General features: G+C 37.7%; 1 protein-coding gene across 1 annotated transcript; it reads right to left on the bottom strand.

The window, feature by feature from the left end:
* On the bottom strand, window positions 1,578-6,084 carry LOC109228191 (ABC transporter G family member 9-like). The gene is made up of 4 exons (XM_019393359.1): window positions 5,977-6,084; window positions 3,406-4,198; window positions 2,654-2,991; window positions 1,578-2,250 (listed from the first exon to the last, which is right to left on the bottom strand). The coding sequence occupies exons 1-4, from the start codon at window positions 6,082-6,084 to the stop codon at window positions 1,594-1,596; spliced, it is 1,896 nt and encodes a 631-aa protein (XP_019248904.1). The 3' UTR covers window positions 1,578-1,593.

The raw sequence follows: 22,708 nt of genomic DNA on the forward strand, positions 1-22,708 counted from the left end.
ACCAACCTATGACCGAATAAAAAAGAGTTCGTCACTCTTTTTCACATACACAGGGAGAAAAGGTTACGATAGCAAGCCCCTCCCCCGCCGGAGAGCCTCCAGGACAAGGAGGCGGCGATCAACCATCCACTCTCAAGATTCATATTGACCAATAGATCCCTACGTCCCGCCAGTTCGCCACCTACTGAAAGTGAAAGCTACTTGATTCTCTTTCAAGATCGTAGAAGCTCTGCTACTAATATGAAGGAAAAATATTCTATTGTAAATTTCGGAAAGATCTCTACAATGCCCACACTTCTCCACAAATCTCTACACAAAAAATAAGTAATAGTACCGCTATTTATGATAATAAATAGATAAACTAACAAATATAAAATCTTAAACGATTTAGGTTTTCTACTCCATCTTTAAAATGATTTTTCAATATTTACGTATTTAAAGAATTTAGAGATTTTGGATACTAATTAGAGAGTCTTGGATATCTCCTGATTGTCTTTTCCCTAAGTAAAGGCTTTCCTAAATATCACCCGACTTCACATATCTAACTGCTTTAGAGGAGTTGTTTGTTTAATTTTGTTCGAATTTAAAGCATAAGAAGTTAACCAAAACATAGAATTTTACTTTCGGTTTTATATTTTTATTAGCTTAAAAGATGACTATTAAACCAAACTGAAAGAATATTGAAAAACAAGACAACCCGGAGTAGCTTTTATCCGGCCAGCTATGACTAATGTTATGGACATTGTATTGTTATCTAAGCATGCGAAAAAGAAAAAAAAGAAAAAAAAATTCTCGCAATATAACTTTTAAGATTAGTTTTTTTCGTGTTTGGTTGAAAGTATTAACAAAATCAAGTATTATTTTTGTGCTAAATTCTTGGTATAACATAATATATAAGGTGGATTTATTATCCAAGTTATAATCTTCGTTGTCCCGGTTGTAATGCCAGGATTATAGGGTGTGTTTGGTACGAAGAAAAATATTTTTCAATTTTCCCATGTGTTGGTTGGCTTAAATGTTTTGGAAAACATTTTCCTTATGAACTTATTTTCTTTTAATTGGAGGAAAACATTTTCCAAAACTCCTTCTCAACCTTCCCCACCCTCACCAACCCACCCCACACCCCCATACCCACCCACCCAACCCTACGCCACGCCCTACCCACCCCACCCCCTCTCTCAAAAAAACGGTTTTTTTTTTTAAAATTTCCAGTTTTTTTCCGTCACCACCCACCCTGCCCCCCTCCCCGTGACTATTAAAAAAAGTTTTTTTTCTTTTTTTGAATTTTCAAATTTCTATTTTTTGTTTTCTGCACCACCCCACTGACCCCCCCCCCCCCCCCCAGTGTCTCAAATTTTTAGATTAATACTACACTTAGGGAGTAACAAAACAGAAGAGAAATAATGTGCTAGTAAATTTTGTAAATTTTGCTCAATCATTCAATTGATGATTGAGAAATCGAAGAATTAGACAATCTATCGCAGGTTTTTGGCATATCGCTAGTACATATCTTAGCAGAGAAAAAATCAAAATTACAAATGGAACACTTGCTGATACCAAACTAATGTTTGCTTTGATTAAGCAAAAGCAAATCTATTTCTTTGTCACACCAATCCTCATAAGAGCAACATAAGCCAAGAATCTGTAACCCAAAAGCATAATAGCCAATGCAACCACTGAAATGCCCTTACCTCCGAGCCCTATAGTCTTTATGGAAGGAAAATCCTCAACAAGACATGTCGCGTTTATTCCACACGCGTACGTTTCACCTGGGCTATACTGTGATCCCAACAAGAGCTTGTACGCGTACTGGCTAATTGAAACGTACTTGATCCAGGCAATGAAGCTCGGGACATGTTGAACGAAGTACCCTCCAGCTAAGGTGAACGATAACATGATGACTGAACCGAGTATAGTGGCTGATTTTTGGTCCATAACCATTGCACCAATAGCAAGTCCAAGTCCTTGGGAAACTAATACATTATAGAGGAGGGCGAATAAGGTAGAGAAGAAGTGCCCAGCGGACAGTTTCAGGCCAGCCATAAAGTATGTTATAACGACGAAAATTGTTGGAAGGACTAGCTCCATTGGAAGGTCACCTACAGTCCTAGCCATGAAATATGCCGAGAGTCTGTACATGCCTGACGATCGTTCTTTTTCCAGCATCATCCTCTCTTGTGGGAAGGTAAAAATAGCTTGGAACATAGGATAAAACTCCCAGAAATTAGAGTAGAAGAACAAAAGCCCAATCTGCAATAGTTCAAAATAAGTAGGATTAGCAAACCTGGAAATAATGTAGGTTACTTGCTAAAACAGGTTAAAATATACAACAACAACAATCTAGTGGATTACCACAAGTGGGATCTGAGGAGGGAAGGATGTAAGCAGCCTTAGAAACATTGTTTCCGATAGACAAAACAGGTTTAAATATAAAAATTCTTTACACTGTTAGTATACATAAGTTAAATGCTTAACGAATTCCTACACTTTTAGATATTTTTTTTCCCTAGATAACGGACTCAAATAGTCGCATTACATCATTTATATAGTTGGACTATTCTCTCATTGTTACAAGTACTATTTAGAAGTTAAAATACACAGGATGATGCCCTACTTTGACTAATATTAACAAGGAGAAATATCAATTAATTACCTGATCTTGCAAGTTACTGGATTTCCACCACAACAATCCACATAGGAAAGACACCACCAAGACTTGTCCAACCTTGAGGCCAGAGAAGGACTCGTGTTTTCGTTCTTTCATCCCTCTTCTAAATAATACTGAGAATTGCTGCCACCATGTATTTGACCATTGATTGAATTTCTTCTCATGTAATTTATCAGAAACCTGATGATCATCAAATTCTTGCAATTGTCCCTTCAAGTTCTCCGCTAGATTGTTTTTGAAAGCAGTCACTAAAGTTTGCTTGATTGATGCTGGATCTTCTCCAGGATCGTCTGATGTTATGCGAGGATCATCCGATAATATACCTAACAAATTATATCGCACCAATTCATTAATCAAGATACCAATTGCTAAAAGATCATATATTACATTACGAGCATATATTATGAGTGACAATTTTGAAAATAATCGCCAAGATATGAACGAGTTTGCATCAACAGAGAATTGATCACACAAGCATGAACAACTTTTTACCATTTTTATGCATCAATTCTGCATCTATAGATCATATATAACAGAATAATTAATCGATATTTCTCCTTGTAATATTAGTCAAAGTAGGACATCATCCTGTGTATTTTAACTTGTAAATAGTACTGTCACATATCTGACCCTTTTAAAGACATGTCATATAATTCTTAAAGTACTTTGACAGTATTTCAATATAAAATGACAAATGACTCTAAGTGAAGCATAAAAAGAAGTTAGATGAACAATACCATTTGCAAGATCCAATAAGAAGTCCGAGGGATTCATAGCAACTAACGGTGAATATCCGACGCTAGAAAAGTACCCCATCGCATCCTCGCCTCTCCCAAAATATAGGGGATTTCCTTCAGATAACAGCAACACTTTGTGGAACATGTAAAATAGCCTACTCGAAGGCTGATGTATTGTCATGACAATAGTCCTACCGCCCTTCGCCAAATCCCTTAACGTCGACACAATCCTTTGAGCTGTTGTAGAATCAAGCCCTGATGTTGGTTCATCCAAGAACAACAAACTCGGGTTAATAAGCATTTCTTGTCCAATACTAACTCTTTTCCTCTCCCCTCCTGAAATTCCTCTCAATAGCGGACCTCCAATAATACTATCCTTGCACCTTGTCAATCCGAGCTGAGTTATAATCGCTTCAGCATGCGCGGTTTTTTCCTGAACCGTAAGTGTTCCAGGCAAACGAAGGAGAGCAGTGAATACGAGTGTTTCTGTCACAGTAAGGTGAGGGTAAAGAACATCATCTTGTGTCACGAAGCCCGTGTTACGCTTCATGGCATTGGAAAATGGCTTGTTGTTGTATGTTATGGCGCCATCGAGATGGCCATGAACGAGCCTGCCTCCTAATCCTGTTAGTAGAGTTGTTTTGCCACTGCCTGAAGGGCCTAATATGGCCAGCATTTCACCTGGAGAAACTATACCTGATACACCTTTCAATATTATTTTCTCTTCTTCTGAATTAGAGGAATTGATACACCCTTCTTTCACAAGCTTAATCTTGTAAACAACATTCTCAAACTGCAACATTTGATCACCCAAAGTATTATTTAGCAAATAACATAAAAATAATAATTTCATAGGATCAAATTAAAGGAGCAACTATTTATTAACTTGATAGAGCTTCTATTTTTTTTTTTTTTTTTTGAGAACTAGCATCTAATATAATCACCAGTTTGAGTTGACAAAAAGGTTCCTATCACACTTTAAGATCATCTAAAAAGATAGGAATAATTTCGCAACGTTCTTCGTCGATACGAGAGCCGAGATATCCGTTGCCGAGAGTTGTTTATGTTTCAAAAAACATTGTATAAACTCTTTACACCATTATATCGAGTATAAGTGAAATCCTAAAAAGAAACTTGATTAGGAAAAATAATTATTCAGTGCTTTCATATTGACAGATTAAAATGGCACTTATTTATTTCTACTTCTGACTTCTTTGTGCATCTCTTTCCTGTCCCGAATTTTTATTGGATGTCTCCAATTTAACAAAAGTGAAATTAACACACACTGCATTTTCTGGGCCAAAAAAGTTGAAAAGTTAAAGGAAATACTGATACAGGAGCATCTAATACTGATACAAAAGGAAATAGAATTAAAGCAAGGTAAACTATTAATGCTAGGGGTGTCAATGGATATTCGAAAACCGACCGAACCGTACCGTATTGAACCGATTTTTAGGTTTCTTTTTAAGAAACCGTAGGTTTTTATATAAATCTATAACCGCACCGATAATTAGGGTAAGTTTTTTATTTTACAAAAATAAACCGAAAAAATACAAACAGTACCAAATAAATTTTGCATTTGGAAAATATATTTATCTAGTAAGTTTAAAAATAATAATGCATTAAACTCAAAATATTAATTTCTAAAACCTATTATGATACTTCTACTTAAACTAAGTTATTTCTAAGTATCTTTATTAGCAAGACACAAAGTATTATAGCGATTACGAGTAGTAAACTACAATATATTGAATATGTTTCCTTTCATATAATTTAGATATATCTTTTTGAATATTTAATCTTTTATAGACTTTATTCTAGAGTTCTGGCTTGGTTAATATCTTTCTACTTGTGTGGTTTATATTTTCTTTGCCGTTGCTTGGTTTCTTTTACGTTATTGTAGAATAGTTGATGGATCTATACTCTAGTCACCTTTCATTTTTTTTAATTCTTTACCCTTTAAAAGGTAAAAATATCTAAAGAGTTATGCTAAATCCTATAAAAGAACGTATGCTATGGAAATCTACTTCTATTGGTGAATTTTATTTGATATTTACAAAAATACCGAAAATTAACCGAACTGTACCGATACCAAAGAAAAACTGATATGATTGGAACGGTTTCGAAAAGTCTAATTTTGGTTATACATCCGAAATTGGTATGGTACACATTTTATAAAATAACCGGCCGAACCGAACCATTGACACCCCTACTAATCAGTAGTCAGCCAGCATCCAACATTCCTGGAATTCCGATAAAAACGGCAGCCCATTGCTAAGGCAGCCCGGAATTGTATTTCGAAAGGCCGGACCACACGGGGTGTTACGTAGACAGCCTACCCTAATGCTTGCGCCATAGGTGACATACATGGATACATCCACGGAATTCCGATGAAAAAGAATATGAAATCTTATTATTATCAATGTAGAATTGATATTTTTAAATATATCATCACCTTTATATAATCTTTCTCAGATTAAAAAATTGACAATACATGCATGCAAGTTAATTTTCTCCAGAAGACATTTATACTAGTATCAGTTTTTATCATATGAAATATCCAAGAATTACCTTAAGAGTAACAGGACGATTAGATTTCTTGAAAATGGCTGCACTTTTAGATTGATGAGAGTGCAGATTTTGATGATGGAACGGTATATTCGCCATCTCTTGTTCCATGTTTAGAGTTCTTGGCCTTCTTCTATTACTTTCTTGAAAAGATTAATAGACTGAAAACTGATAAACCCAAAAATCAAATATATATAGATGAATCTGATGATTTTGTTATATTCGAAATTCTTGGGAATACGAATGGACTGATATCTAGAGGGAATGGAGAAATAATAAATGTTAGTAGAAGCGTAGCAGGACTTTAGATACGCATGTTATTAGGGAATGAAGACTAATTAAATATGACTAGTTGACTAAGTTTTAGTAGGATTTTGAAGGTAAATCAGAATTTTACTCATGCGATAAAAGAGAATTGAATATTTAGTAGTATTTGCATTATTTATTCATGCGATATAAGAGAATTAAATATTTAGTAGTATTTGCATTATTTATTCATGCGATATAAGAGAATTGAATAGGCGGCGGTAGGGATGTACATGGACCGGGTTGGTTCGATTTTTATCAAAACCAAACCAAACCAACTATATCGGGGTAAATTTTAAAAATAGCCAGATTTACAACTGGTCGTTCAAAAATAGGCCAATTTCAAAAGTAATCGAAATTTAGCCACTTTTTATATAAAGATAAATTTGAGCGAAAATACTGTTCAAAACGCGGAAAATACTCCAGTATATTATGCTGGAGTTCCAGCATAAGTATACTTGAACTCCAGCATATTATACTGGAGTTCCAGAATAAGTATGCTGGAACTCCAGCATAATATGATGGAGTTCCAGCATAAGTACACTAGAACTCCAGCATAATATACTGGAGTTCCAGCAGGTATATTGGTCCAGTATAATATACTGGAGTTTGGAGCACCGGTGCTCCAGTCTCCAATATATTATACTGGAGCCAACAAAGTATACCGGTCCAGCATAATATGCTGGAGTTCATACACAAGTGCACTGAACTCCAATATATTATGCTGGACCGGTCTCTATTGTAGCAAAATAGTGGCTATTTTTCATTGACTTGGTAACCGCTGGCTATTTTTGATTGACCAGTCCGAAAACTGGCTATACCGTGCTATTTTTACACTATATCGGCACGGATTGGTTCGATTTTGTCGAGGTTTTCGGTTTTTTGTGTTACATTAATATTATTTCAATCTTAGTTTGTTAAATTTTTGATAAGTAAATATATGTTTAGAAAATTGACAAACATATGATCTATTAAAATAATTTTATGGAAATTTTTTCTTAGTAACACATGATAGTTATTATTTGAGTCGTTTGTCAATAATTTTTCGTTGATGTACACTTTAAAGGTTAATCGAATTTAATAATTAAACATAAAAATCAATATGATACCTATATAATGATAATGTTTTATTTAATTTTAACTTATCGAAATACCAAGATATAAGAATTTAATAAATCTTGACATATGAATATGGAAGAATAAAGAGATTGACGCATTTAACTAACACTTGATAAGAAAGTTATCATAAAATCCATTATTTAAAGTTAATAAAAATTGAACACTTCATATTTAACTAAATATTACATCCCATAAGAGAATCGCAATATTTCTAAATACTTTTTAAGGAAAATTCTATAAAAAGTCTTAAAAGTACATATAAAAATTAAATATTTATATGTCGGTTTGGTTCGGATTTTTTACTCAATACCAAATCAGATCAAACCAAACCTAATCGGGATTTTTATTCGGTTTGATTTGGTTTCTTAATTTGGTGCGGTTTTTCGATTCGGTTAATACACCCCTAGGCGGCGGGCAATACTTGGTAGTAACAAGGGCTAGTGTACTTCATATGTTCTTCAGCCTCCCTTTTATTCTTTCAAAAATCGGCGAAAATCTTTTATAAAGAGCGGCCAAAGCTTCTAGAAGATTAAAAGTATTTTTTTGTCAACTTTAAGGTGTTTGACCAAATTACTTTTGAGTAGCAGCAGAGAAGCAGTTGAAAATTAATTAATTCAAGACAAAAATAATCTTACAATAAATTTATATTTTTTAAATTATCTCTCATTAATTTAATATTTTTTTTCTTTTCTTTTCTTTTTTTCCTTTTTTCTTTTTATTTCTACTATATATTTCTTTTTTTTTATTGCAATCATATTTTTATTCTCTTTCTCCTATTTCTAAGAGTATGTCTTAATTTTATATTGAATGATGTATTCTAATATATTTAGATATTATGTAACCAATAAGCAATTCTAAACACTCAATGTTATTATTTTGAAATAACTATATTTTATATTTATTGAAATTTTTAATTTATATTTTCATATTACATTTTATATTTTATTTGAATTCATTTATAATAAATGTTTAAATTTATTTTTCTTTATAAATAATACTAATCGTAAGTTGAGCATTTACTGTCCTTTTTTGTAATTTGATACTTAAAAGTTCATTTTTAAAATACTGGCAAACACAATGAGCTTAAAAAAAGCATTACTCAAACGAATTGGCCAAACACAAACTGCTCTTTAGCAAAAATACTTTTTTCAAAATATTTTTGAACAAAAGCACTTTTCAAAATCAGCAGTTTTTAGCTACTTGTCCAAACAGGCTCTAAAACTGCATTTTCTAATGCTGTTTGGTTGACTTTTTCTTTGAAAAAATTAAAGAAATCCTTTCTTAATCTCAAGCATATTGAAAGATAATTCTAACAATTTTCTTTTGTTTTTACGATCTCCTAATTTCTAAAAGGACGAACGAGATGAATATTTGTTGTCTCAACCATTCTTCTGTTTGGAATGTTGTGTAATTACTTTGGCGGTGTAATTACAAGGGTAATAATTACATTCCATGATAATTACGTAGTATAGTAATTAGATTTGTTTGTTTGTCATGACATAATTATAATGCAATTCTCACTTTCATGTTTTGTTGGATAAGTACAATTACACAGTTAAAGAAGCTTTTTTTTTTCCAGATTAACATGTAAAAAAGTTTACTGCATGAGAAACATATATGCAAATGATAAATATCAAATTTAATTTATTATGAGGTATTTTAAATAAATAAATTTTTGAAAGATATATTAAATAATTCGAATTTAAAAATAATTCATATCTCATAGATAAATAATATTATTACTTAAATAAATTAATAAGACTATAAGTAATATATTTATTTTTTTATCAACTCATGTAATTATAAATTTTTTTTGATATGAGCTTAGAAAATATTTCTTTATAAAAAATTATTTATACAAATGATTAGAAAATAAAAATAGTAAAATATAGAGTAATCAAATTTTGATGTGTAAAAAGTATATGTACATATAAGAAAGAGTAGATGTTATCTTTAACTATGTATTTAAATTGCATATTTAAAAAACAATATTGTAACGACAAAGGGAATACCAAATTAATAGAGAACTGCTCTCTAACCCAATGCTCACCGGCGCACGTTAGTACGACGTCCGACCACCGTGGATATGGCTCGGTGAAGAGGCAGACCTCGAGGAAGACCAAGGTTGCAACCTTTAGCTGGGGGTGGAAACCTAGCTGGAACTAACCTACACCTAGAGAAAACTCCAGTTGCTACAATGGCAAATGTTACTGTTCCATTGGAAGGAAATCAACAAAATCAACATGCAAAGGAATGAAGCAAGCTGCAGCTAAGGGATTGGATCTGAGTGAGAGCCCAATTTCAAGCTGCCAAAGTGACAAATCAACTGAGAAAACTACAGATCTGGTGATTACGAGCAAGGATCTAGCGAGCACGAGCAAGGCGGCACAAGATCCAGCACCAGTAAATGAGGAGAAAGGGGCGAAAGCAGCGTGGACTTCATTATTTGCAGGTAATCGCAGCTCTGAAAATGGTTTGAAACTGAGTTACATACCGCCTAAAATTGTAGAAGGTAAGACAGTGGTACAACTTGAGAAAGAGGATGTGGAAAAGGAAGTCAGGAAATGGAAATGTGCTCTAATTGTGTATGTAATAGGGGAAACACCGGGATATAATTACATGCATAGATTTGTAAAACAAAGTTGGAACCAAGTTTTAGAGCCGGAAGTATTCTATCATGAAGAAGGATACTATATTGTCAAATTTCAATCAATGAATGATATGAATGAGATACTATACTCGGGTCCATACACAATGAACAATAAGCCACTTATATTGAAGCCATGGACGATTAACTTTGATTTTACCAAGGAATTTCTAACTGAAATTCCACTGTGGGTGAAGCTTCCTAACCTTCCTATGAGTTGCTGGGAGGGCAGTCTTTGAGCAGAATTTGCTAGAGCTATTGGAAAACCATTGTATGCAGATAAATGCACCTCAAAACAAAAGAGGGTCTCATATGCCAGGATTTTAATTGAGATTAATGTTACTAGAGCATTGCCAACAAGTGTCACAGTTTGGGAACCAGATGGAAGACAATTTGAACAATCAGTAGACTATGACTGGAAGCCAGAATTCTGTGAAGAATGCCTGAAGATTGGTCACTCTTGTAAGAAAACTGAGAATGAGCATAACCCCTATGAACAACCTAGAAGAAGAAGGAGACTAGTTGCACCACTTGCTGCACAAGAAGGCCATCAACAAGCAGAGAAAGTGGTTCAAGAATGGAGAGTTAAAAAGACTGATGAGATAAAGGGTCCTCCTACTGTGGTAGTAGGAGCAGATCAACAAGTGGAAAAGATAAGTGCCAAGCAGCCTATTGATCAAACACAGCCTATGGAGCAAGCACAACAACAACTAACTAGAATTGGAGATCAAACACCTGGAAGGGAGATACAAAGCAATCAAAAAAGCCCTGAACTGAGCTGTACCAGGGAGTTTCCAACTCTGGCCACAAGTATACTGAGAGGTAATAGAACAGGAGAGTGCACAGGTGGAAAGGGGATACATCAATGCTTGCCCACAGCTAATAGTGGGCCACCTATTAGAGTTTAATGACTTGTGTGATTTAGAATGTGAGGGGAATAAATAAGAGATATAAACAAAAAGAACTAAAGAAATATGTACATAATAAGCAAATAAAGTTAGCTGGTTTTGTGGAAACTAGAGTCAAGGAGAACAGAGCCAACAGGGTTTTCAAAAACATCCTACCAGGTTGGGAAATGCAGAACAATTATCAGCATGCAATTAGTGGGAGGATTTGGCTGACATGGGATCCTAAAGTATATTGCATTGATGTAGAAAATACAGATGCTCAACTAATTGATTGCACAGTAAGGGGGAGGAGGGATGGATTTGAAGCTAGCCTTACACTAGTGTATGGTTTCAACACAACTGAACAAAGGAAAGCTCTATGGAGTAACTTGAGAGATATTTCAACACAGGTGACAAAGCCTTGGATAATTGGTGGAGATTTCAATGCTATGCTGTATACTCAAGACAGGTTGTATGGCAATCCAGTAGCAATGAGTGAAATGGTAGACTTCACTGACTGTATTCATAATCCGTTTCTAAATGAACTGGCATGGAAGGGAGAGTTCTATACCTGGTCCAACAAACAACAGGGTGATGACAGGATACTAAGTAGAATTGATAGGGTGTTTGGTAATGACTTGTGGATGACTAATTGGGGACATGTATGTACTGAATATGATGTGTCATTAATATCTGATCACTCTCCTATGTTGCTGAATATCAAGTCTATGAGATACAATATCAAATCACCCTTTAGATTTTTCAATGTATGGACAGATCATAAGGAGTTTGGCAATATAGTAAAATCCATATGGAATAAAAGATTAGCAGAGGATGAGATGGAGAATGTATGGAAGAAGCTTAAAGCTATGAAGCCTTTATTCAAGAGACTAAATTCTGATGAATACAAGGGAATAACAAAAAGAATTGAAGATGCAAGAAATGAACTGGTTACAGTCCAAGAAAAGATACAAAGCCAATATAGTGACAGCCTGCTGGAGCAAGAGAAACACTCCCTCCAACAACTAGAGAAGTGGTCTCTAATTGAAGAAAGCATTCTGAGGCAGAAATCAAGGGTCAAATGGATTAAATTGGGGGATGGCAATACCAAGTACTTTTCTTCTATTGTAAAAGAGAGAAGTCAGAGAAAACAAATACTGGAGCTGACTACAGAAGATGGAAGGAAGGTTAATAATCAGGCTAGCATTAAAGAAGAGTTTATAAGGTTTTACAAAAACCTAATAGGGGCTTCTACAAGACATTACCAGCAATCAACAAAGAAATAATGAAGAATGGCCCTAAGCTTGATCATGAGCAACAGCTTAGTTTGATAGTAGAAGTGACAGAAGAAGAAGTATATAAGGGACTATGTTCTATACAAGAGGATAAAGCTCCTGGAGTTGATGGATACAATTCATGTTTTTTTAAGAAAGCATGGCTAATATTGAAGCAGGAGATCGTACAAGCAGTGTAGGAGTTCTTTACCACTGGGAAAATGTACAAAGGTATTAACTGTACAACAATTGTTCTTGTCCCCAAAGTGAATAGCCCAACAACAGCAAGGGAATTTAGGCTTATTGCATGTTGTACTGTCCTCTATAAGATCATATCTAAAATACTAGCAAGCAGACTACAGGGAGTAATTGCTAGTGTGATAAGTGAAGCTTAGGCAGGATTTATTCCAGGAAGGAAAATATCAGATAACATAATCCTATCCCATGAACTTGTGAAGGCATACACCAGAAAGAACTCTTCCCCAAGATGTATGATCAGGATTGATCTAACCAAAGCCTATGATTCAGTAGAATGGATATTCTTGGAACAAGTAATGATTGGGTTGGGATTCCCTAGTAAGTTTCAGCAATGGGTGCTTACCTGTGTGAAGACTGTGACCTATTCAATTATCATCAATGGAGAACCCACGGAGCCATTCCCAGCTGCAAAAGGATTGAGACAGGGAGATCCCATGTCTCCTTTTCTCTTTGCAATTGCTATGGAGTACTTGAGTAGAAGCTTGAATGGACTGAAGAAAGAAAAGGAATTCAAATATCATCCAAGGTGTGCTAAGCTTGGCATAACTCATCTGAGCTTTGCAGATGACCTGTTGCTCTTTGCAAGGGGTGACATGGCCTCGATCACTCAGTTACAACACTGTCTTAATCACTTCTATGCAGCTTCAGGCTTGAAAGCCAACCAGGAAAAGAGTTCAATCTTCTTTGGAGGTGTTACTCAAGTGGAAAGTGCAGATATAGTGCAGAAACTTAGGTACTCTAGAGGTACATTGCCAGTTAAGTACCTAGGAGTCCCTTTAACCACTAAAAAGATGTCCATAGCTCAATGGCAACCACTTATTGAAAAGATGGTGGCAAGAATTTCTTCATGGACAACAAAAAAACTCTCATATGCTGGAAGAATTCAATTAGTGCAATCTGTCCTATTTGGTATTCAGGCTTATTGGTCCTAAATGTTTCTAATTCCTGGCAAGGTTCTGAAGACAATTGAAGCTTACTGCAGAAGCTATATGTGGTCAGGAGTTAATGTCATTACAAGAAGATCTCTGGTAGCATGGGAGAAAGTGTGCACTCCTAAAAGTGCTGGGGGACTAAACCTAATCAATCTTAAGCTATGGAACAAAGCAGCAGCAGCAGCAGCAAAGAACTACTGGGACCTAACTAACAAAGGGGATAAAATGTGGATCAAATGGATACATGCATACTACATAAAAGGCCAACAGATAGCTAATATGCAAATACCAAAGCAGGCTTCATGGTTAGTGAGGAAGATGGTGGAGGCAAGAAGCTCAGTGACAACAATTCACATTCAACAAGAAAATAATAGCAACATGATCAGGCAACTATATTTGGCTATGATGGGGCAATTGCCAAGAGTAGAATGGAAGATGTTCATATTTGGGAATGAAGCAAGAGCAAAAGCAAAGTTCACAATGTGGCTATACTTCCAAGATAGGATGCTAACCAGTGACAGATTGAGCAAATGGGGAATGCAGGTAGAAAGGGAATGCAGTCTATGTAAAAAACATGATGAGAACAGGCAGCATATCTTTATTGAATGTGAGTATGCTAAGAGTGTTTGGACAAAGCTGCTACAATGGATGCAGAGGCAACCAATCTGGGCAACCTCATGGGACCAACACTGGAAATAGGCAACAGAGAATGCTAAAGGAAAATCAAGTAAGGCAGGTATTGTCAAGATGACATATGCAGAAGCAATTCATGAGATATGGAATGAGAGAAACCATAGGATATTTGAAAAGCAAAGCAAGAAAGCTGAAGAATTAGCTAGGAACATAACATGCATATGTAATGTTAGAGCAACAAATCAAAATAGGCAGCTTATACAGAGATTTCAGTTTTGATTGTAAATATTAATAGAGAGTAGGTGAGTATAGTAGCTACATGTATAAGTTGGAGAGACAGAACAAAAAGGATAGTAGGCTGAGTTTGAAGCCAACTGTGGATATGTAAAGTTTCAATTGTGATTAATGAAAATCTCTAATTACCAAAAAAATAATATTGTAACGACATGATCGGTCATTTTGTGTAATTTCATCTCGTTACCCCTTTTACTGCTTCATACATGTGTGTTTATGATTTTATGACTTGTGGGGTCGGTTAGTTTCGTTCCGGAAAGCTCTCCGATTGATTTGGACCCTTTGATTATTGACTTACAAGCTTAAATTAGAAATGTTAACCAAACTTTGACTTTTGTGAAAACGACCCCAAAACTGTATTTTATAGCTCTGATAGCTTCGTATCGTGATTCGGACTTGGGCGTATGCCCGGAATTGATTTTGGAAGTCCGTAGGTGATTTATGTTGATTTGCCGAAATTTGGTAATTTGAAGTTGAAAGGTTTGACCGTAGGTTGACTATAAGCTTTCGAGCTCGGAATTTAATATTAGGACTTGGAATAGGTCCATTATGGTATTTAAAACTTGTCTGCAAAATTTGGTATCGTTTGGAGTTTATTTGATAGGTTTTGAACGTTTAGTTATAACTTTAAAAATTCTTGAACTTTACTTTGAAATTCATGCGTTTTAGTATTTGATTTGTAGTTTTAGATGTTATTTTTGTATTTTGATCATGCGAGCGAGTTCGTATGATGTTTTAAGACTTGTGTGGAGGTTTGGTTTGGAGCTCCGAGAGCTAGGGTAAATTTCGGACGTGTATCAGAGTGTTTTGGATTGAAAACCAGAAAATTGGTGTACAACAGCCTCTAATGTCGCATTTTCGAACACCAAGTTCGCAATTGCGAGCTTAGCAGGGGGCCTTAGGTGTTGCAATTTCGATGTCAGGATCGCAATTGCGAAGTGGTCTGGGATCTTGGGTAGTTCGCATTTGCGACAAATATGTCGCTTTTGCGAGGGCAGCAGGGTTCGCAATTGCAAACTCATCTTCACATTAGCGAAGAGCTTCCCAGGCATGTCAGTGCCGAAATTGCAAGATTTTATTCGCAATTGCAAACCCATATCGCAAATTGCGGTAACTGCAGTTGAACATAAGGGTTGAAAGTCGGGATTTTATCTCTAATTCTCTCATTTTTGAACCCTAGACTCGGTAGGAGGTGATTTGGAGAGGGGATTTTCACCTACATACCTTGGGTAAGTGATTCTAATCTATTTCTAATCATATTCCCTCAACATATCGTAGATTTTAACATCAAAATCATGTGAATCAAAGTGAAAATTTGTAAAACTTTGTTATGATTTTGAAAACTAAGAAATTGAGTTTTGAGAGTCGATTTGGACTCGAATTTTGAAACTAATCACATTTATGAACTCGTGGGGTCATGAATAGTTCGAATCTACCATTGAACCCGAGTTTTGATCAGGCGAGCCCGCATTGACTTTTGTTGAATTTTTTCGTAGAAGTGTAAAGAACTTAGCTTTATTTATTGCAATTGATTTCCCTAGTATTTTTTGATGATATTAAGTCGATTTTGGTTAAATTTGAGCTGTGTGGAGGCGAACTTTAAGGGAAAGCTATTTTGGAGTATTTAATTGGCCTAGTTGAGGTAAGTATCTTGCCTAACTTTTGGAGGGGGGGGGGGGGACTACCCCTTAGGGTTGGTTCATTTTGTGCTATGTGAAAGCCGTGTACGCAAGGTAACGAGTGGATACATGGGTTGTACGTAATAATTGACCGTTTTAGTCTACTTAGACTATTTCCATGCTTTAATTGAGATGTCATAGCATGTTCTAAATTCTTATACTTAATCTATCCTTAATTGTGTTAGTCTATCTTCGTGCCTTAATTGACTTGTTTAACACATGTTATACATCCTACTTGATAAATTGCTCTCATACTTTAGTTGAACTTGTTGCCTTTTTATCGTTCTGTACTACCTCTTCATTGTTAATTATCATTATTTGAAGTTGTTGTTCGTGTTATCTCCTTCATTATTGATTATCATTATTTGAAGTTATTGTTCATGTTATCCCTTTTCTTGTTGATTTCTATTATTTGAAGTCTTGTTATACATTCTCTATTCCATTATGAGTTATTCTTATTTAATATCATAGTTATACATTATCTCATTGTTGAGTTATTGGTGTTGAAGTTGTGCAAGCCCTTATCACGTTGAGGAGAAATTGTTATTGTTGAATCATCTTCCTTGTTCAACATTTTACATTCATTGTTGTTGTTGATATTCTTGTGCCCGTTATGGTGAAGTCATAGGCTATTGTTGTGAAAATATTAATATTGTTGATTGTTGGCAAGTTGTGACATATGGGCACCTGTTGTGCGATTTTTTATTGTGATGTGATATTGACGCGCATACGGCGGTATAAGGGTTGGGGTTAATGTTCTTGTGGCGGTATAATTGCAACTTATTTGCGTGTTCCTTGTAGGGGAACTTTGTGAAGCCACACGGAGTCATAAGGTGGGCTAAACTGCGTGTAGCTATTTCGAAAAAACTATTTTCAAAACATATTTCAAATGTAAGACTCACGCGGCGGTATAAGGATCGTGATTGGGATTGTTAATTGTGAATACGAGGCAGTACCTCGATTGTGATTCTTGATATATATATATATATACGAGGCGGTACCTCGGTTGTGATTCTTATTGTACACAAGGTGGTACCTCGTTATGATTCTTGTTGTTTATCTCATGTTGCAAAGAGTTTTGGTGGGAATGTTTCTTGTTGCTTTGTTCCTTCTTGTTTTAGCAGTTGTTTTCTGTATACGATCATGTTGGTTCTCTTTAGTTGCTTCTTTATGTTATTTCCATGTTTGATTCCAGTATTAGTTCATGCTGTTAACTGTTTCGTACCAGTTATTTTTCTGGTTTCCATTATTTATCCTTATTACCATTTCATACTGTTTATTTTCATCTTAGTAGGTGTCTTCACCTGGCCTTGTCTCTACTCTATCGAGGTTAGGTTTGATACTTACTAGGTACCGTTGTGGTGTACTCATACTACGCTTCTTCATAATATTTTGTGCAGATCCATGTACGTCTGCCCATGCCGGACACTAGGGTTCATTTGAGTTGCTGTTTTGGAGACTTCAAGGTATACCCGCTCCACGTCTATAGGCCTCGAAGTTACCTTCCTTTACTTTTACTATTGTTGTATTTTTCATTCAGACAATGATGTACTATACACTTTAGCTTACTCTGTAGAGCTTATGACTCTGTTCCACCAATCTTGGGGAATTTTTGTTGTTGATTTTGGTTTCAGAAGTTTATATCAGATGTTCAGCCTTATTTTAGTATTTTATTAATTATTCGCGTCAAGCTATTATTAACCGTTTGGCTTACCTAGTCATGGAGACTAGGTGTCATCACGACATCCTTCGGAAGAAAATTGGGGTCATGACAAATTAGTATCAGAGCTCTAGGTTCATAGGTGTTATGAGTCATAAGTAGGTTTAGTAGAGTTTTGCGGATCAGTACGGAGACGTCTGTACTTATCTTCGAGAGGCTACAAAACTGTTAGGAAAACTTCACTTATTTGATTCTTTATCGTGCGAACGGTTGACTTTAAAAATTGAATCTTTGACTTTCTATTCTCTCACAGATTGTGAGGACACACACTGCCAGATCCGACGATCAGACACCCGCGCCCCTTGCTAGAGCCGCGAGAGGCCGCAGCTGGGGAAGAGGCTGAGAGGGGCACGTGGTGTAGCCAGAGTACTTGCCTGAGCTGCGACAGAGGAGCCACCAGTAGCTCCAGTTGGGGGACAGGCGGGGTTGATTCCACCTGCACTAGCCACATCTCAGGCAGGGGGAGGAGCTCAGACTCCCGCGGCCCGTACCCCAAAGCAACGGGTCCAGGTTAATCAGGTCCTAAAGGTCATATCGGTACAACTTGTTGCTCCGGTTCAACCCGTGGTTAAGGCAGTGGCATCAGAGGAGGAGTAGCTTATACTTGAGAGGTTTAAGAAGTATCACCCTCATACTTCCAACGACTTAACTTCAGAGGATGCACATGGTTTTCTTGAGGAGTGCCACTATATTCTCCACACCACGGGTATTATGGAGACGAACATGGTTGCTTTTACTACATTCCAGCTGTCAAGAGCAGCGTATCAGTGATGGCGGGTGTACGAGGAGGGTATCCTAGCCTATGCATCTTCACTTATATGGACTCAGTTTACAGAGTTGTTCTTGAGAGAGTTTGTTCCTTAGACCTTTCGGGATGCATGGCGTGCAGAACTTGAGCAGCTGCGCCAGGGTACTATGACAGTGTCATAGTATGCTATCCGATTCGGTGATTTGTCCAGACATGCACCTGCCTTGGTTTGTACAGTCAGAGAGTGAGTCCGTCGATTCATCGAGGGGCTCAACTATGGAATTAGGTTTAGCATGGCTCGAGAGTTGGAGAAAAATACCCTATATCAGTAGGTGGTAGAGATTACACAGAAGTTGGAGGTATGCGGGGCCGTGAGAGAGAGGACAGGGAGGCCAAGAGGCCTCGTAGTACGGGAGGATTTAGTAGTGGTCATGCTGCAGCTACAACTCGTCATGGTATAGGCTATGTGAGTCATCCAATTCACTCAGCATTTCGAGCTTCTAGTGGTGCTCCAGTTTTTCCGAGGTCTCAGGTTGCGTACTTTGCTCAGCCATTTTCTAGTGCACCTCCTGCACGGGGTGCCTTCAGTGGTCAGTCTAGCCGACCAGGCCCGAGCAAGTCCCACCAGCCACGCCTATGAGATCTTGCTTTAAGTGTGGTGATACCCGCCACATGGTTAGAGACTACTCTAGACTCAGAAGGGGGTGAATCTCCACAGAGTACTCAGGTTCCACAGATTTAGTCAAGTCTACAGACTTCTTAGGCCATGATTGCTGCTCCGGTGGCCGCTCCTCCCACACAGCCAGCTAGAGGTGGGGGATAGGCAGGTAGAGGTCACCCTAAAGGGGGAGGCCAGACTCAATTCTATGCTTTTTCGGGTAGGACGGAGGTAGTTGCTTCAGAATCAGTCATTACAAGTATGGTTCTGGTTTGCCATAGAGATGCATCAGTCTTATTTGATTGGGGATCCATTTATTCGTATGTGTTATCTTACTTTGCTCCGTATTTGGATATACCTCGTGATTCTTTGAGTTCTCCTATTTATGTGTCCACGCCTGTGGGAGATTCTGTTGTTGTGGACCGTGTGTATCAGTCGTGTTTAGTTGTTATTTGTGGTTTTGAGACTAGAGTTGATCTATTGTTACTTAGTATGGTATACTTTGATGTTATCTTTGGCATGGACTAGTTGTCGCCCTATCACGCTATTCTAGATTGTCACGCTAAGTCTGTGATGCTGGCTATGCCAGGTTTACCACAGTTAGAGTGGATGGGTGCATTATATTATGTTTGTAGCAGGATTCTATCATTTCTAAAGGCTCAACGGATGGTTGAGAAGGGATGTGATGCTTATCTAGCCTTTGTGAGAGATGCCAATACTGATACTCCTACCGTTGAGTCAGTTACGTTAGTAAGAGACTTTCCATATGTATTTCTAGCGGATCTTCCGGGCATGCCGCCCTATAGGGATATCGATTTTGGCATTGACTTGTTGCCGGGCACTCAACCCATTTATATTCCACCATACCGTATGGCCTCGGCGGAGTTGAAGGAGTTAAAGGAGCATTTGCAGGAGTTGCTTGATAAGGGTTTCATTCGACCTAGTGTATCACCGTAGGGTGCTCCGCTCTTGTTTGTGAATAAGATGGATGGTTCTATGCTCATGTGTATTTATTATTGGCAGTTTAACAAGGTTAAAGTGAAGAATAAGTATCCATTGCCACGCATTGATGACTTATTTGATCAGCTACAGGGGGCTAGAGTGTTCTAAAAGATTGATTTGCAGTCAGGGTACCATCAGCAAAAGATTCGGGATCCGGACATTCTGAAGACTATCTTTAGGACTCGGTATGGTCAGTACGAGTTTCTTGTGATGTCATTTGGGCTGAGCAACGCCCCATTAACATTTATGCACTTAATGAACAGTGTATTCCAGCCATATCTTCATTCATTTGTCATTGTGTTTATTAACGACATCTTAGTGTACTCCCGCAGTCGGGAAGATCATGAGTAGTACTTGAGGATCACGCCTCAGACCTTGATAGAGAAGAAGTTTTATGCAAAATTCTCGAAGTGTGAATTCTGACTTGATGCGGTAGACTTTTTGGGTCATGTGGTGTCGAGTGTGGGGACCAAGGTAGATCCGAAGAAGATTGGAGCAGTGCTGAGTTGGCCCAGACCTTCTTCAATAGTAAGATTCAGAGTTTCCATTGTTTGGTCGAGTATTACCATCGTTTCATAGAAGGGTTTCTCATATATTGCTGCACCTATGACCAGATTGACCCAGAAGGGTTCTCCTTGCAGATGGTCCGAGGAGTGTGAGGCGGGATTTCAAAAGCTCAAGACTGCTTTGACTATAGCCTCAGTGTTGGTGTTGCTTATGGTCTCGGGGTCTTATATTGTGTAATGTGATGCGTCATGTGTCGGCCTTGGCGTAGTGTTGATGCAAGACGGTAGGGTGATTGCCTACGGGTCTATACAACTGAAGACTCATGAGAAAAGTTATCTGGTCCAGATCCTCGAGTTGGCAGCCATTGTTCAAGCATTGAAGATCCGGCAGCATTATTTGTACGGTGTCCCTCGTGAGGTCTTCATCGACCACCGGAGTCTACAACATCTGTTCAAATAGAAAGATCTTAACTTGCGGCAGCGAAGGTGGTTAGAATTTCATAAGGATTATAATATCACCATTCTATATCATCCTGGGAAGGCCAATGTGGTGGTCGATTCCTCGAGTTGAAAGGCGAGACTTTGGGTAGTTTAGCATATCTACCGGCAGCGAAGAGGCCATTAGCATGGGATGTTCATGTCTTAGCCAACTAGTTTCTTAGATTGGATATTTCGGAGCCCAATGGAGTTCTTGCCTATGTGGTTTCTCGGTCTTCTCTAAATGATCGTATCAAAGAGAGTCAGTATGACGACCCCCATTTGCTTGTCCTTAAGGACACGATTCAGCATCGCGATGCCAAGGAGGTTTCTATTGGGGATGAGGTGTGTTGCGGGTGCATGGCCGATTATGTGTGCCCAATGTAGATGGGTTGTGTGCGTTGATTCTTCAGGAGACCCACCGTTTGCGGTACTCCATTCATCCGGCTGCCACTAAGATGTATCAACATTTGAGGCAACACTATTGGTGGAGGAGAATGAAGAAAGACATAGTGGAGTATGTAGCTCAGTGCCTAAATTGTCAGCAGGTGAAGTATGAACATCGGCGGCCGGGTGGTTTGCTTCAACGACTTGAGATTCCCGACTGGAAATGTGAGCATGTCACCATGGACTTCGTTGTTGGTCTCCCACAAACTCAGAAGAGATTTGACGCGGTATAGGTGATTGTGGACAGGTTGACCAAGTCGGCTCATTTTATTCCAGTAGTCACTACCTATTCCTCAGAGCAGCTGGCTCAGGTTTATATCCCCATGATTGTCTGACTTCATGGCGTACTGGTATCAATCATCTCTGACGAGGGTACTTAGTTCACATCACATTTCTTGAGAGCTGTATAATGGGAGCTAGGCATACGGATTGAGTTGAGTACAACGTTTCACCCTTAGACGGACGGACAGCCTGAGCGCACTATTCAAATATTGGAGGATATGCTTTGCGCTTGTGTAATGGATTTCGAGGGTACTTGGGATCGATTCTTGCCACTTGTGGAGTTTGCCTACAACGACAACTACCAATCGAGTATACAGATGACACCTTATGAGGCCTTATATGGGCGATGATGTCGTTATCCAGTTGGGTGGTTTGAGCCGGGAGTGGCTAAGTTATTAGGCACATATTTTGTTTGAGATGCTTTGGAGAAGGTCATGATGATCCTAGATCGGCTTCGTACAGCCGACTATAGATAGAAAAGTTATGTGGATCAGAAGGTCCGCGATGTTGCATTCATGGTTGGAGAGTGAGTCTTGCTCCGATTTTCACCCATGAAGGGTGTGATGAGATTCGGGAAGAAGGGAAAGTTGGACCCTAGGTATATCAGACTTTTTGAGATCCTTGAGAGGATTGGGAAGGTGGCCTACAAGCTTGCTTTCCCACCTAGTTTATCTACGGTTCTTCTGGTGTTCCATGTCTCTATGCTCTGGAAGTATTATGGTGATCTGTCTCATGTTCTAGTCTTCAACACAATCCAATTGAATGAGGATTTGACTTATATCGAGGAGCATGTGGCTATCTTGGACAGACAGGTCCAGAAATTGAGATCAAAGAATATTGCTTCAGTAAAGGTTCAATGGAACAAC

This window comes from Nicotiana attenuata, chromosome 6 (genome assembly GCF_001879085.1).
Source record: "Nicotiana attenuata strain UT chromosome 6, NIATTr2, whole genome shotgun sequence".
NCBI classification, from domain to species: Eukaryota; Viridiplantae; Streptophyta; class Magnoliopsida; order Solanales; family Solanaceae; genus Nicotiana; species Nicotiana attenuata.